The sequence below is a fragment of the Lynx rufus genome, unplaced genomic scaffold, assembly GCF_022079265.1.
Source record: "Lynx rufus isolate CCGP_SWC_20201006 ecotype Redwood Valley unplaced genomic scaffold, mLynRuf1.p SCAF_9, whole genome shotgun sequence".
Classification (NCBI taxonomy): domain Eukaryota; kingdom Metazoa; phylum Chordata; class Mammalia; order Carnivora; family Felidae; genus Lynx; species Lynx rufus.
In genome coordinates this window covers 6,730,102-6,748,212 of record NW_025814897.1, presented here as the reverse complement: position 1 = coordinate 6,748,212, position 18,111 = coordinate 6,730,102, and the positions used below count along the sequence as shown (strand labels likewise).

The 18,111-nt window shown below is 40.7% G+C and overlaps 1 protein-coding gene across 1 annotated transcript in view; it reads right to left on the bottom strand.

Annotated features, from left to right (window-relative positions):
• Positions 1-18,111, bottom strand: part of CUL5 (cullin 5) — a 97,546-nt gene that overhangs the window by 18,237 nt on the left and 61,198 nt on the right. The window contains exons 8-11 of the mRNA XM_047070776.1: positions 9,406-9,499; positions 7,693-7,823; positions 7,339-7,446; positions 3,706-3,770 (exon numbers count right to left, since the gene is read on the bottom strand). Coding sequence (XP_046926732.1) covers positions 3,706-3,770; positions 7,339-7,446; positions 7,693-7,823; positions 9,406-9,499 — 398 coding nt within the window. The remainder of the gene's footprint in view (positions 1-3,705; positions 3,771-7,338; positions 7,447-7,692; positions 7,824-9,405; positions 9,500-18,111) is intronic.

Sequence of the window (18,111 nt, the reverse complement as noted above, 5' to 3'; positions counted from 1 at the left end):
TATTCTACCTTTTATCTTTATGGATCTCCTTTTTCTGAACACCTCATATAAAGGGAATCATACAATGTGTGCTCTCTGGTGACTGACTTTTTAAAATCAGGATAATGTTTTTAAGATTCGTCCATATCGTAGCACATATTGCTGGTTCATTCCTTTTAAAAAATATTTACTTTATTGTGGTAAAACACATTTACTGTTTTAATCATTTGTAAGTTTACAATCCAGTGGCAGTGAGTACATTCAAAATGTTCTGCAAATATCGCCACTATCCGTACCCAAAACTTGTTCACTGCTCTACACAGAAACCCTACATCCATTAAACGGTAACTTCCCAGTTCCCTCTCCCCACCCCCACCAAGTCCCAGCAGATATCTACTCTACTCTATTAATGGACCTGCCTATTCTAGATACCTTATATAAGTGGAATCACACAATATTTGTCCTTCTGTGTGTGGCCTATTCCACTTAGCACTTCTCAGGGCTTCATTCATGTTGTAGCATGTATCAGATTCTCATTCCATTTTATGGCTCAAGGACAGTCCACTGCATGGCTGTACCATATTTTGCTTACCCCTTCACCAGACAATGGACATTTGGGTTGTCCTTTTGTGGAAGGCTATTAAGAATAATGCTGCTACAAACATTTGTGTACAAATAAAAACAATTTTTTTTAAATGTTTATTTTTGAAAGAGAGAGTGCAGAAGAGGGGCAAGAGAGAGGGAGACACAGAAACAGAAGCAGGCTCCAGGCTCTGAGCTATCAGCACAGAGCATGACGCGGGGCTCGAACTCATGAATGGTGAAATCACGACCTGAGCCAAAGTCGGCCGCTTAACCAACTGAGCCACCCAGGCACCCCATAAATGTTTTTTTTTTTTTTTAAGTAACCAATGTATTCACCACATCAGAAGAATACAGGAAAAAAAAAAAAAAACCTTAAGCATTTCAACACAGAAAAAAAGTATTTAATAAAAGTCAATACCCATTGATTTATTATCCAAACTTTTAGCAAGCTAGGAATAAAAAGCAATCTAATTAAGGGCATCTATGAAAAACCCTCAGCTAACTTTGTAATTAGTGATGAAATATTAAAGGCTTTCTGCTCCAGCTTGCCAAAATGACAGGGATGCCCACTTTAACTACATTTATCTAAAAATGTACTTATAATCCTAACCAGTTTATCAAGGCAAGAAAAGTAAGTGGTATAAAAATCAGAAAGGAAGATATAAAACTTGTATATTTACAGATTACATGATTATTTACACAGGAAAACCTTAAGAAATCTGCAAAACAACTATAAGAACTAATAACTTCCACAAGGTAACAGGATATAAGATCAATATACTAAAATCAACTGCTTACCTATGGATAAATTATACTACCTGACTTTAAAACTTACTACAGAACTATACTAATTATGACTATATAATAATGGCCTAAGATTACCTAAACAAATCAATGGAATAGAATAGAGAGCCCAGAAATACATACATATTTCGTTTTAAAGTTTATTTATTTTGAGGGGGCCTGGGTGGCTCAGTCAGTTGGGCATCCGACTTCGGCTCAGGTCATGAACTCGTGGTTCACGGGTTTGAGCCCCGCGTCAGGCTCTGTGCTGACAGCTCAGAGCCTGGAACCTGCTTCAGATTCTGTATCTCCCGCTCTCTCTGCCCTTCCCCCGCTCATGCTCACTCTCTTTCTCTCTCTCTCAAAAAAAAAAAAGTTACAAAGTTTACTTATTTTGAGAGAGAGACAGAAGAGAAATAGAGTGAGAGTGGGAAGGGTCAGGAAGAGAGGGAGAGAGAGAATCCCAAGCAGGCTCTGCATTGTCAGCACAGAGCCTGATGTGGGACTCCATGTCACAAACTATGGGATCATGACCTGAGTCGAAACCAAGAGTGAGACGCTTAACCAACTGGGCCACCTGAGCGCCCCAACGTACATATTTTTGAGTGATTGGATTTTGACAAAAGGTCCCAAAGCAATGCAGTGGGGAGGGAAAGTAATTCCAATAAATGGTGATAGAACCACTTGTTACCCATGTGGAAAAGAAAAAAAGTCAGATTTAACCCCTGACTTACACTATACGTAATCATTAATTTAAGATGGATCCTAGAACTAAATGTGAAAGCTAAAATGATAAAGCTTCTAGAAGAAATAAAAGAGATTATTATCTTCATGTCTCAGGGGTAGAGGTAAACGAAGTTTTCTAGATGAAACATAAAAAGCAAAAAACCATAAAAGAAAAGCACATATCTCTCAAATGATCTATATTTCAAAGAATATGTAAGAACTGTTATAGCTCACTAAGAAAAAGGAACAATGCAGTGGGCAAAAAAAAAAAAAAAACAGACAAAAAAGATACTTTATAAAGGAAAATGTAAGAAGGCTAGGGGCGCCTGGGTGGTTCAGTCGGTTAAGCATCTGAACAACTCAAGTCATGACCTCACAGTTCATGAGATCAAGCCCCACACCAGGCTCTGTGCTGACAGCTCAGAGCCTGGAGCCTGCGTGGATCCTCTGTCTCCCTCTCTCTCTGCCCCTCCCCTGTGCTCATGCTCTCTCACTTTCTCAAAAATAAACATTAAAAAAAATTTTTAACATAAGAAGGTGAAATGATACACGAAAATGTGCTCAACAACAATAGTCACAGGAAATGGAACTGACACCATATTGAGACAATCACTACAAACTCTACAACGACTGAAATGAAAATGACAACTCTAACTGCTGGTAAGAACGCGGATCGACTAGCACGCCCTCACGTCACTGGTGGGAGCGTAAAGTCTCACGCACACGTGGGAAACGAGCCGCTGTGATATGCCGGTCCACACCTGAATCTCAACACCACTATGCTGCACTCAAAGAAGCTTTACAAAAAGAAGTGCATATTGTATGATTCCATTTATATAAAGTCCCAGATGAGGCAAAACTAATCTCGGCCGAAATCATCAGAATGGCTGTCTCTGGAAGAGGACGGGGTAGGACTGACAGGGAACGGGTGTAGGGGGATTCTTGAGGATGATGAACATCCGGTCCATCGTACCAGGGGTGCAGGCATTTGTCAGGTCTCACAGAACCGGACACTTGGGATTTATGTATCTGTCCGCATGTAAATTTTACCTGAACACATATACCGACACCATATTCAATTAATGACCGTCTGCTGAAGTGTTCAGGGAGCGAAAGTTACTTGTGCCTGAAATTTCTTTCGAAATCCATTTAAAAAGCTGACTGATGATGTATACAGAGATACATATTTGACAAAGCAACAGGTGACAGAAATTTGAAAATTTTTGTTAAAAAACGCGGGGGGCAGGGATGAATGAGGAAGACCTTTATGTATCCATATGAAGAGATTCTGAAAATGTAGTGTTTATGTGTTTTATATATTTCACAATGTATAAAGAAAACAGGACAGATGCCCTCTTAAATTTTGTCAAGTCAGCAGAACATTTTTCCACTTAAAAAAATAAGATCAACGTTTTTTGGTCACAAAAAGAGATAATTTAATATGAAATTAAAATTCAAGACAGTTTTTTCCCTCAAAAATGTGAGACAATTGTTAATATTCAACGGCAACAAAAATCATTAAAGTAAAAACAAAACAACAACAAAAATCAAACCTAACAGTTTGCATATTCAATAATGCATAAGACACTCCAAAAAACGAAAGAATTTTAAACATGATTTTTAAACACTTACCCCTTCTGCTTCAAAGGTAATTCAAGTTTAAATATGGTAGCATCATTAACAACTGCTTTATATGCCTGAAAAGAATTTAAAATGTAATGAGCATTATTTTTTGTTTTGAAAATACAGCTAGATATTTTATTTATTTATTTGAAATGTTTGAGAGAGACAGAGAGAGAGAGACAGAGTGTGAGCAGGGGAGGGGCAGAGAGAAAGGGAGACACAGAATCCGAAGCAGGCTCCAGGCTTCGAGCTGTCAGCACAGAGCCCGATGTGGGGCTCGAACTCATGAATGGTGAGATTGTGACCTAAGCCGAAGTTGGATGCTTAATGGACTGGGCCACCCAGGCGCCCCCTACCCTTGTGTTTTTTAATGTACAGCTAGATATTTTAATGGTGTACCTGGCCTGACACAATTTCTCAAGTCAATGACTTCATGCCCCTCCTGATGCTATGATTGTCGTTATTCTCAAGCGGGGTCTTAGTGCTGCCTGACCGCCACACCACCTTCTCTTGTCAATACACTCTCCCAGAACACATCTCGTACCATCTCCTTTCTCTTCAGCCTCCAATATTTCCTCTCCCAGGGAGACTTCCTGCTGATGATGTGGCTTCCTATTTTCCTAATAAAACTGAAGTGATCAGAATTCCCTCCCATTTCTTCTCTATCTTCACTTTGCCCCCCACCCACCATTTCTGCAGCCTCGCCATACACACGTACCGTTATTTAAATCTTGAAAATTCTCTCTTGCCTTTGTTCACCTTCAGCCACAGCCTCATTTACCTCTCTCTCTTTAAGCTCGACTAATGGATGAAGTGCGCAGCCCATGGTCTCCAATTTCTCTACTGCCGTTCCTCCTGGGAAAACCTTCCAGGACCAGGCTTTGGCACCACAGCTCCGCTAACTGTTCTCGCCAAGTCACTGACCACCTCCATGTTGCTGAAGACAATGGCCGATGCCCATCCCATCTGACCTCTCAGCAGCATTTTAAAACAGCAGACCTCCCACAGTGCACTCTCCTCCCACAGTGCACTCTCCTGGTCATTCCACTCATCCCTCTCTCACCTCAGGAAAGTTGCTTCTTCATCCTTCTCGTAACCAAACTGACTATCCCAGGCTGGTCCCTGAATCTCTTTGCTATCATCACTCATCACACTGGTGATCACAGCCAGCGTCCGTGCTTTAAATACCATCCGGACGCTAAAGCTCCCCATTTACGATTCCAGGTCTATTCTCTCCCTTACATGGCCGCCGTGACGCTGCCACATGGACGTTGAACAAATCTTTCAAAGTTAACTTGTCCAAAACTGAGCTCCTAATCTCCCTACAACCGTCCCCCACAAACTGCCTCTCCCATCACCTTCCCCATCTCAGCAAGCACATGCTGCTAATCGATCGGAACAAAAATCTGACTGTCATCTCTGGTCTCTAGTACATTCTACATGTGATTCATTAGCAATCTTGGGTAGTTTGCTGTCACCATCAGTATCCAACCAACCATGACTACCTCTACCCGCTACCGTTCCGGGCCGAGCCTCCAACCTTACTTCACACAATTGCCCAAGTAGGTTCCTAACTGCTCTTCTTGTTTCTTCCCTTGCTCCTCTTAGTCTATTCTTTTTGCAGCAACCAAGGGATCCTTTTTTAAAAAAATTTTTTTAAATGTTTATTTATTTATTTTTGAGAGACAGAGGCGGGGGGGCAGAGACAGAGGGAGAGAGAATCCCAAGCAGGTTCTAGGCCATCGGCGCAGAGCCCAACGTGGCGCTCAAACCCACAAACGGTGAGATAATGACCTGAGCCCACAGGTCATGACCAAGAGTCAGACACTTAACCAACTGAGCCAACCTGGTGCCCCAACCAAGGGATCCTTTAAAATGTAAGTCATATGGGCCGCCTGGGTGGCCTAGTTGGTTGAGCATCCGACTTCGGCTCAGGTCGTGACCTCACTGCTTGTGAGTTCAAGCCCCGCACTGGGCGCTGTGCTGACAGTTCAGAGCCTGGAGCCTGCCTCAGATTCTTCCCCCATCTCTCTGCCCCTCTCCTGCTCGCTCTCTCTCTCGCTCTCAAATATAGAATTAAAAAAATTAAAACGTAAGTCATATTCATTCTGTTCAGAACCTTTCAGGGACTTTCTGTCCAACTCAGGATAAAAACCAAACTCCTTACCATGGCTCATAGCCTGACGTGATCTGGCCTCTATTATCTCTTTGACTTCATTTCCTACTCTTCTCCCCTCACTTGATCCACTCAGGCCACAATGACCTTTTTCTCCCCTGTTCCTGGAATAGGACAGGGATATTCCTGCCTACAGCATTTGTATCCGCTGTCCCCTTTGGCTGAACACACTTCCCTCATATACCACATGACTTCATGTCTTAATCACCTTCAATCTTGATTCTAATGTCCCCTCAATGAAGCCTCTGCCAGCCGCTCAATTTAACATTTCAAACCAACTCACTACCTCCATCCTCCCTTAACATCTTTCCTCCTCTCTCTCCCTCCCTCTCTCTCTCTCTCTCCCTACCCACCTACAAACAGAAAGAGGGGAAGAAAACAAAACAAAAAACCCTCAACCCTACTGGAGAAAGTTGATTGTCTTTTTAGAGACACAAGAACAACAACAAAAAAATCTAACTTGGGAAATAATGAAAGGTAGTTCAAAGCAAAAACACTGATGGTAATTTCTATAGTGATAGGTTTACGACACTTTAAAAGATACAACTCTAAGGATAATTCTATGTTTTGTTATTATCCCATGCTAGCAAGGACAGAAGAAAGGGTAAGGGAAGCAGGGTAAGTGACATAATACCCAGGAGTCCTGTGAAAAGGGCAGAGGGTGGAGGAATCAACTCTGCTTGGGACAGGATGTCGGGGGAGGCAGGCTATCAAGGAAGTTCCAGGAGGAATGTACTTTGAGGTGGGTCTTGAAGGGTGAAGAAGGGAAGAATAGGAATTCAATAATCAGTAAGAGTAAAAAACGGGAAAATATTCTTGGAAAAATGAAGGAGCAACTTTCTACTAAATTCTAGTCCATAAGCATACCCAACGCTTACAAAAACATGTACCAAGCCAAATATAATAAAAATGATTGCCCTCCACTGATTTAAAAAAAAAAAAAAAAAAAAAGAGTTGCTAGGTTTTCAGTTTGTAACTTAGTAGCATAATGGTGCAAGTTTCTTTTAAAAAGTAAATTATGATGGGGCACCTGGGTGGTTCACTGGTTAAGTGTCTGGCTCTGTATTTCAGCTCAGGTCATGATCTCACGGTTGTGAGACTGAGCCCCGCGTTGGGCTCCGTGGTGGGCATGGAGACTGCTTAAGGTTCGTTCTCTCTCTCTCTCTCTCTCTCTCTCTCTCTCTCTCTCTCCCCCTCTGCCCCTCCCCTGTGCATGTGGTCTGTCTCTTTCAAAAAAATTTTTTTAATTTAAAAATATAACATCTTAAGGACTGAGAACAAACTAAGGGTAGTTGGGGGGGTGGGGGAGAAGGGAAAGTGGGTGACGGGCAGGGAGGAGGGCACTTGTTGGGATGAACACTGGGTGTGGTATGGAAACCAATTTGACAATAAATTATATTTAAAAGAAAATAAAAAATAAAAATAAAAATATTACAACAGTAGTGTTAATATACAGGAATACATACCTTATCTCTTGCAGTAAGAAATCGTGGATCATCTTGAAAAGCTTCTTTGACGAGTTTACTAAATCTATTAAATAATGTAAGTAACTGCTCAACATATTTCTCAGAGTCCTAAAAATAAAATGTTTCATACTCAAATGAGATTTTAAAAAGAAAATACAAAAAAATAATATAAATGTAATTTTAATAAATCATTATAGAGATAAAATGTGGGACTTCTCTGACAAAAATTTTTTCTCGATATTAAAAGATGCCCCAATATTACTGTTTTGCCATCAATCACTATTTTAAATACCCGATCTTACATTTAGAAAACAACCTTGACACACATTCATCCTCGCCATTGAGGAAACTTACAGTAGTAATAGTTTCAGCAGCTGCTACCATATCTGCCAGGCCAGCACTAATGATATGTTCCTCCAAGTCTTTCAGCATTGGCTCTATCCCATTGGGAACCTTGTCCATCAATGAAAACATTAAATGTAGTTCTGAAAGGACACAACACACTCATGAAATCACCTCATCCATCAAAATAAAGTTTCTCATTGGTCTAGAATGCCTATGATAGGAAAAGTGTGGAGAAATATTAGCTGGAAATTGAGAACCTTAATGGTACTCTGTAGGTACAATCAGTTTAGGAGTTGTTACAATAAGTACTAGAACTTCTTGATCTACATTCTGACAAAAATTGTTTTTAAAGGAAACTCAAATTAAAAGTGATCACACAGCACAAAACCTAACTCCTCTTAAAAGGTGAATCATTTGACCTTCAATTCCACAGAAGAGTTTTTATTCTAAGAAGCACAAACATTTATGTGATAGCCTATCTCATAAAGTAGACATAATACTAAATTCATAGCACCATGTCATTAAGTGGCAAAAAAACTCACACCATCAGAGTAATGATTATAAAAGAAAAAAGTGTATTTGGGATAACATAAAAGTGCACTCATTGATAGGGAATTTTTCAGTTTATGGAAGCACTGTTTCATGTCCTACTGTTTAACTGACCTTCGCAAAAATCTTGCTGCACAAAACTGCGACCAAATAATCTTTTTTTTTTTTTAATTTTTTTTTTTTTTTTTTTAGCGTTTATTTATTTTTGAGACAGAGAGAGACAAAGCATGAACAGGGGAGGGTCAGAGAGAGGGAGACACAGAATCTGAAACAGGCTCCAGGCTCTGAGCTGTCAGCACAGAGCCCAACGCGGGGCTCAAACTCACGGACCGCGAGATCATGACCTGGGCCGAAGTCGGCCACTTAACCGACTGAGCCACCCAGGCGCCCCCCAAATAATCCTTTTGAAGGGAGTCCAACAGGGATCGGATAAGATAGAACTCTACTTAGCTTGGCATACAAAGATTGAAATATTTCATTTATGCCAATGAGCTTTCTACTACAAAACTATTAACAAGTGTATGAACCTAGGTGAGCTGAAATACGTACTTTAAATGCAGCTGGAGATTTTTATACACAATGAAATCCGGAGAGCAATACATCAAAGTGTTAAAAGTTGTTATCTCTACGGAGTAGAAATATAGGTAATTTTTTTTTTACCATATTCCTTTTGGTTGTAATGTACTTGCAACCTCCCCAAATATACCTTTATTAAGAAAACATGTAAATAATAAAAAAAAAAAAAGTACTTGCAGAAATCTTAAATTGTAACATATTTTAGGGGAGAGGGATGAAGAGCATTAACATGGAATGTTATTTTACTTTCTAAAAATATTTGTCACGAAGTCCCACACAGAAGTCAAATGCCTAGTTCTTTCCTATCCCTGTGTTTACCATTTAAATTAGCCTTTAAAAGCAGGAGTCCTACGGTTTGAGGACACACTGAAATCCAACCCCCTCCCCTGCACATTGATACCGAAGGGGAGAATGTTTAAAATGCAAATTTGCAACCTTCTAGATGTTAAACATCTTACCATTTTCTTTAAGCACAGTTTACCATAACAAATATACCTCTATACAAAAGAATAATCTAATAGCAAACTTATTAAAAGTGATTCGCTTCAAAGATACCTCTTAAAAGATTATGAGAACTTTATGTGATGTTTTACCTACTTTCAGTTTCATTTCGCTTGATCATGCCTTGGCACTCGGCTAAGATAGTCTCTTTAAAAGATGTCACCAGGGCATTTACACAGCATTCCATGAGCTGAAATACAGCAAAAACTGGTCAAGGCTATTATAAGCACAAATCTACTCCACTCTGCTTTCTAAGCCCCATAAGATCATACTGTTCAACAACAACAGCAAAAAACTGAGTATACTGAAAGCAGATTTTACTTACCTTTACTACAGGAACGCTACAGGTGGATACTCTGAAGGTGGTAAACTATACTAGTTTACCAAAGTATATTTACACCTAAGAAAAAGGCTATAGAACTTATGTTCTCTTTAGAAATTTGAATAAAGCCCCCCAAGGAGGGAAGGAATAAAACTGGAAAATATACAAAACAAAATGAAAAAAAAATTAAATAAAGTGATGAATTCTTCCTATCTGGAGAGAACATGTTAAAATTAGATTTTAAAATTCTGAAAGTATGAATATGTCCATTCAACCAACAACCACGAGATGCCTACTGTGTGCAGGCATCAAAGAAGTGGTTCAGAGACGAAGATTAAGGTATAACCCCTGCTATGGAGGAGGTCACTGTCTACTTAAGGGCGAGGAAGAAAGCAAACATAAACTAAGAACAACTCAGTTAACTGGCAACACACACACACACACACACACACACACCCAACAAACAAAAACAAGCAGAGGAACTATGTACTTCTTTCTGGGGTAGTTAAAATGGTCTCGTGTACAAGATGAAATCTAAACTGAATCCTGAAAAATAACTACAAGTCCAAAATGGATTGAGTATTCTAGGAATAAGAAGCTGGATACGGTAAGGAATAAACAGTGGAAGAGAAAACTAGAAAGGTAGCTGGAGGCAGATTATGAAGGAAAATCTAGTTTGGGATTGTATTCTATAGGTGGGGCAGGGAACAAAGAATCAAAGGTTTTAAACAGAGGATAAATGCAATGAACTTCTACTCCCCCAAGAGTAGACTGGTCAAGGAGACTGTTGTAATATTCCAAGGAACATGGCCAGGGTCCAGTGTTCCAGGCGGTCTTCAACATAAGCCACCCCACCCCCCCCACTGCTCCTTCGTGTCACAGAATTACTTATTATTCGTGCAGCCCTCAATTAAAATGAATAGGTCCTGTAAAGCAAGGTACCCTACGGATGACTGGTACAAACCTTCTCAAATGAAGATCATGCATCCGTGCTGAGGAAGGGAATTATGTGTGTCTTAAAAGCTCTTTGTTAAAAATTCTCCTTGGAATTGACATAATGTTCATAATTACTGACGCTGAATTTAGGCAATAGGGATTCATTATACTACTTTTTAAATCTTAAAAGAATTTGAATACGAAGTTTTTTTCAGGTCCCTTTTTGAGAATTACGCTAACAACTTTAAAATCCACGTATGCCAATTTCCTAAGAAAACAATACACACAAAGGTGGTGGGGAAACTTCTGCCTTGCCCAGGCGGGGAAGCTCTGCCCCAACTCCTCTGAGTAGCCTCACACTACACCAGCTCGGTGATGCGCACAGCTGACCACGCCCACCCTCGGCAACAAGGCAGACTGTGAGGAGGTAAGTCTAACCACATACAACCGAAGAGAAAAAGTGCAACCGTCATAAGCTCCAAGCCTCTGTCACTTCATCTCCATTTTCATTTTGCTTTTTATAAAAGTTTATTTATTTGGAGAGACAGAGAGTGAGCACATGTGAGCGGAGGAGGGGCAGAGAGAGAGGAGAGAGAGAATCCCAAGCAGGCTCTGCGTTGACAAACATGATGCAGGGCTTGATCTCACAAACTGTGACATCATAGCCTGAGTTGAAGTCAAGAGTTGGACACTTAAACGACCGAGCCACCCAGGCTCCCCTCTCCATCTTCTATTTCACTGAAAATTTATACTTGAATATAAGTGAAGTTAGTCCAACTCCTGCAAATTCCTAAAGTCCAGCCTGTGTTTCAAATCGTTGTGAAAGAAATTTCTTTTTTTTTTTGAAGTTTATTTACTTATTTGTGCAGGAGGGGCAGAGAGAGAGGGAGAGAGAGAGAATTCCAAGCAAGCTCCGCATTGGGCCAGGAATCTGATGCGGGGCTCGAACTCACAAACCATGAGATCATGACCTGAGTCGAAATCAAGAGATGGATGCTTAACCAACTGAGCCGCCCAGGCGCCCCTTGTTGCGAAAGGTTTCAATGACTGTAACCAGCTTTTTTTTTTTTTTAATAACACAGAACAACAACAAAAAAAAGCAGAGTGCATCGTACATAATAACAGCAAGTATTATTTCACAGAACTTTGGTTTCAGATATGTGCAAGTAAGCACAGTATATACTAAGCCACAATACATAATGTATTTCTTATTGTGGGTTATAATGAGAATTAAAAGGAGAGGACAAGATGATTGAAGAAAACTGAACAGGATCTGGTAACTGCTTAGATGAAAGATAGTTACGAAAATAAAAGTCTGCTGAAGCAGTTTCTAGTTTGAGAGGTTTAACTATATATATAGTAAGGGGTATCTTTCCAAGAGCACCCACTCTGTGTCAAGCATTGCGCTAAATGCTTCACATACACTACCTTATTTAACCCACATGACAACCTTATCAAACAGATATTTAACACATAAGGAAACAAGCTTACGGAGGCTGAGTAACTTGCAAATGTTGCACAGTTAGTTCATGAGGTCTTGTAATATGAGGCTGTATGCGACTCCACTATCTAGAACTTCTGTTACATTAACAGAGCAATTATATACTTAATAATGGCTACATGCTGAGAACTAAGTGCTTTAAGGGAGAGAGAAGTATAGAACATGGTTTGTGTCTTCAATAATCTTATAACCCATCTGGGGACATGTATGTGTATATCTAAAAATTTGTGTATAATTCATATATAATAGAGGTACATTAAAAGAAGTTCAACTCATTAATAAACCAAAGATGTAGAAATAAAGGCATCATTGTTACACTATAAACTTCACAAGGACAAAGACTATGTTTTATCCACAGATATGTATTCGTGGCTTCACACACAGCTGGTGCCTGATAAGTAACACAACAAAGTAGCCTATAATTTGCTACTAAATCTAGTGGTGGGAAAAATAGGTACAGTGGGATTTCAAGTAAGAGGAAGCTGATGAAGGCTGGAGAATTTGTGGGGACTTTATCACAAGATGGACCATAGGATTCTGGAGGATTTAAACAGGCAGAGAAAAAGTATAAAGTAAAACATTAAGAAAACAAGTAAAAAATGCTTGAAAATGAATCCAAGAAAAAAAAATGAATAGAAAAAAATGTAAGAATGAGGAAACATTCTTGGGGCACATGGATGGTTCAGTTGGTTAAGCGTCCAACTTAGGCTCAGGTCATGATCTCTAAGTTTATGGGTTCGAGCTCCATGTGAAGCTCTGTGCTGACAGCTCAGAGCCTGGAGCTTGCCTCAGATTCGGTGTCTCCACCTCTCTCTGCCCCTCCCATGCTCATGCTCTGCCTCTCTCTCTCAATAATAAATAAATGTTAAAAATTTTTTTTAAAAAATAATGAAGAAATATTCTTTATTGGAGTAGCATGACTCTTGTTGGACAGTATTAAGTGAGAAAAATAGGTTAGGGCAAAATTATGAAGAGGCTTGAACATCAGATATAGGAAATAATGATACTATAGTTCCTGAATAAAGAAGTAAAATAATAAAAGTGGTGAAAGTTTATAAAAAATTAGCCTGAACTCACAAAAGAATAAAAACGGTCCTTAATAAGAATAAAGACGTCTAGCCTCATTAATAATTTTTACTTTTTTTTCATGGCGCCTGGGTGGCTCCATCGGTTGAGTGCCCGACTTTGGCTCAGGTCATGATCTCACAGTTCGTGGGTGTGAGCCCCGTATCAGGATCTGTGCTGACAGCTCAGAGCCTGGAGCCTGCTTCTGCTTCTGTGTCTCCCTCTCTCTCTGCCCCTAACCCATTCACATTCTGTCTCTGTGTCTCTCAAAAAAAAATAAACATTAAAAAAAATTTTTTTTAATATTTTTTTTTAATGTTTACTTATTTTTGACTGAGAGAGAGAGAGAGACAAAGCATGAGTGGGGGAGGGGCAGAGAGAGAGAGAGGGGGAAACACAGAATCTGAAGCAGGCTCCAGGCTCTGAGATGTCAGCACAGAGCCCGATTCAGGGCTTCAAACTCATGGACCGCAAGATCATGACCTGAGCCGAAGTCAGATGCTCAACTGACTGAGCCACCCGGGCCCCCCCATTCATTAATAATTTTTAAATACACATAAACATTTTTTCAAGTCTATAATACCAGGAAAACTGTCAAAATCCACAGATTGACAAAAGCGAGATAAGCAAAGATCAACAGGAGCACTGTTGATGGGAGTAAGAATTACCACATTTCCAAAGATCAGTTTGGTATCATGTAGCGATTTGTAAAAGTGCATACCCTTTGCTTCAGCAATTTCCCTTCTAGTAAATTCCATTCCAAGAGAACGCCACATGTGTGTGCATAAAAGTGTTAAAACGACAAAGGCATATAAGGATGTCCTAGGAAGTACTATTCATAAGAAATAAACTATAGTAATGACAATAATGAAAATGCCCATCATTAGAGAACTGGTTAGGTATAGCGACTAGGTATGTATCATTAAGTACATACAGGCATGAAAAAGAACGTTATAATGAACTTCTGTATCATATAGAGTAAAATATACAGGACATCATAAATTTCTTTGACATGATAAAAGAAAGGAAGGAAAGAAAGGGATGGGGAAAGAAAAAAGGAAAGAAAACAAAAAAGGCAATGACCAAGTAAATATAACAAAATGATGATCACAGTTGAAGCTAGGGGCTGGGTACGGGGGTGGGGTTCATTACTCTTTTCTCCACTTTTGTAAATATTTAAAAACTTTCATAACAAGGCTTTTTTTTAAATAAAAGAGATTAATTATGGTATAAATCCCTATGTGATGAAAAGTCCTTCAGAACACTATTTTACATAGGCAAAAAGAAGAAAGGGAGATTGCTTGACAGTTTTCCCCTTCTTGTAAGAGAGTCTTAACAAGAGCATCAGTTCCTTGAGGGCATAGATCATGTTCTTCCTCTTTCGTATTTCTTTCCCATCATTTACCAAAATACTACATACAGAGTCAACCCTACATATATTACTTGTTACTGGAAAAATCTGCCTTGAATGGAGAGTGGGAAGCCATCCCTCTCACCTTGTACCCCCTTTCCGTCTCCTTTTGCCAGCTTCAGTGAGGAACACAACTTTTTGCCAGGTGCCATCACCTCGCGTATTTTGCCTGAGATGAACACAAGCTCTAAATCCATACAGATCTCTCCCCAGAGGTCTGCAAGGTGCGACACTTTCACTATGAATGTGCTCCGTGTTCTACCTTCCTCTACAGCAAAACTCTGCAAAGATGGCACCTGCCATGCAACACAGCAGGCACTCAGGACCTGCTGAATGAGGATGGAGGGCGGGACAGGTCGGCCAAGTGGCGTGGAGAGTCTTCCTTTAGTGGTATTCAATTTGCAACTTTAATTCCACTTCACTGAAATTTAGTACAAAGCAACAAGAATGGCTCTTTCGTTCATTACGTAAATCTGTACAAGTAATAATTTGCTTCAGCCCAACTATAAAGTAGGGGATGAACTAAAAATTATCCTAGGTTTCTCCACTTTAAGATTTTACTTTATCATTATAAGGTCTTTAACCATACAAGGTAACATATTCAAGAATTCATTCATTCTATGCGTGGAAGGTTATTCTCAAAATTAATTTCCCTTGGCCTTTCTAGCTTGGTTAAGATTTCTTTATTTTACCATTATAACTAGTACTTGCTTCATTTATCAACTATTTACATGACTACACAGAGCGACGAAGAGTCAGACTTACCTTCACTTTTTCGCAATCACCCTTAATACACTAAAATAGTGAAAGTTAACAAAGACTTTAATGTTATTAATTTATGATTTGTGGCCTGGTTGCTAATTTTTTAAATCAGTGTTTTGTATGGACAGTAAAATAGTTCCTAACTGTCTTCGAATCAGCAACTTTCTCCAAACCTGAGCCCCAGCAGTAAAAACTACCTGCCAGGCACAGTGTTTTATTAAACTTTGACCACACAAGTGGGTATTATCCCATTTTACAGTTAAGCAAACACAGATTGCAAAGGTTGAATGACTTGCCAAAGAGCACACAGCTGGTAAAATGACAACAATGGAATCGAAATCCTCACGTGGTGGCCACACAGACACCCCTAACCGCTGTTAACACCACCCCCCACCATCTTTGCCTCGAAGACTTGCCACCACCAGTCCCCTCTCTACTCCATTACACTGCTGTACAAACAATCCACTTTATTTTAGTGTCCATCTGAAGACAGGAAGCAAATGTCTGCTATTACCCACAACTGGCACAAGACCTAACATATTTTAAGTGCATAATTAGTACTAGCTGAGTGCCCTCAGGGAATGCCAAGGTATGTCGGACAATCACCCAAAATATTAATAGCCATAGGAAAAATGTTAAATTTATCTAGTTTAAGCTTTTTCTCCTTCCTTTCTACCATGTTTCACTTCTTTTTCTTAAACGTTTATTTATTTTGAGAGAGAGAGAGAGAGAGCGAGCGAGCACACATGCAAGGAAGGGAGGGGCAGCGCGAGAGGGAGAGAGAGAGAATTCCAAGCAGGCTCCAGGCTCCGTGTTGTCAGCATAGAGCCCGACTTGGGGCTCGATCCCACAAACAATGAGATCGTGACCTGAGCCAAGATCAAGAGTCGGACACTTAACTGACTGAGTCACCAGGTGCCCCTCACGCTTCACTCTTTGCTGTCAAGTGCATCTCTCCAGCGGTGCAGGTCTGAAGGCTCTCTCCTGGTTTTACAAACAGGCTGCGGCTCATGTGTCCCAGGACCACCCGAGGGAGAGGGAGCTGGTGAGAGCTGCGCACATCACGGGAGTGAGAGGGACTGGGCGGCGCTCCTCTAAGCACAACTAGCACGGCCCTCAGCTGCCGGCACGTCCGGGACGGATGACATCCCAGGTGTCCCCTGAACTGCACGCAGCGGAAGCTGCTCTAAGGGCTGTTCTCTGGCGAAGGCAGTCTCCTCCATGACACACACACGCTGCCACTGAGCCACGCTCGCACACGGGTCAACGACACACACACAAAGCATGTGATCCAAGCTGGTGACCGCAACTCAAGCTGGATGAATTAAAACCTAGGAGCCAGCCTCTTATCTTCTTTCAGTCACAATCTAGAAGGCCAGGCTGGCAGCTCTCAGGGTCCCCGCTTCAACAGCACAACAACAACAACAACAAAGACTGCCAGCTGCAGAAGATAACAGAGCAGACCAGGAGAACAATATGTATCTAGAAAGTTCTCACAAAGTTCCAAGTCTGTAAATCCAGATATCCTTCATTTTAGTTTTCTCCTTGTACTTTCCACACTGGATTTGACATGAACTGACACATTTGCCTTTTTTGTTTGAGATGGGTTCTTTTTTTTTTTTTTTTTTTTAATTTTTTTTTTTTTCTACGTTTATTTATTTTTGGGACAGAGAGAGACAGAGCGTGAACAGGGGAGGGGCAGAGAGAGAGGGAGACACAGAATCGGAAACAGGCTCCAGGCTCCGAGCCATCAGCCCAGAGCCCGATGCGGGGCTCGAACTCACGGACCGCGAGATCGTGACCTGGCTGAAGTCGGACGCTTAACCGACTGCGCCACCCAGGCGCCCCATGTTTGAGATGGGTTCTTGCTCCTTGCAACCAAGAGAGTTAACTACACATGTGTTATATGCGATACGTACATTCAAAATTATGTATCAAACTTTGTGTCTCTTCTTTATACACCCCCAAAGGGCTTAGCATTATCTTTAGGAACTCAGGATCTAGAAATGGACTTTATAAGAAGCCTAGCTTCACCATTTCCTAGCTATCAGAGGCTAACGTCTACTGTCTCTGAGTTTCATTTTCTTCACTTATAAAAGAGTAACAGCACCTACCTGCTAGTTCTACGTCCAAAATACACCCTGAATCCCTCCACTTATATATCCAGCTCCACTGCCAACGACACCTCTCCCCCTGATATAATGTGTGATCCAAATACCCGACTGCAAACCAAATGCCCTTTCGTAATATAAAAATTAGAGGACATCAGTTCTCTGCTTCAACCCCCAGAATGGCCTCCCACCACATTAAGCTCCTGCCCCCTCTCTCCTCCATCTGGGTCACTCACCGCCCCTCACCCGCCACACTACCTTCTTCCTCTGTTCCTCACACAGGCTAAGTCTGTTCCTGCTTCAGAGCCTTCGCACTGGCTCTTCCCTCCACCTAGAAAGCTTTGTCCCAGATCTTCACAAGGTCTTAGGTCTTAGTTCCAATGTGACTCCCTGAAAAAGACCTTCCTTGACCACATTCCATAAAGCAAAAGCGACAGCAGAAGCATTACTGGCGCTAATTCACTTTCTACGGCATTATTCTAGTTATAAAGACGCGCTTATCCTGGGACACTGTAAGGTCTTGACACATCACTTTACTGGGAATACACATAAACAGCAGCTCAGACAAGCACAAAGATTTGAGAGACAAACAACAGCTGAGACAGGGCTGAACAAAAGGAAGAAGTAAAACTACCACTATTTACAGATGACAGGACATTAATATATAAAACCAAGAACACAACACCAAAGAACT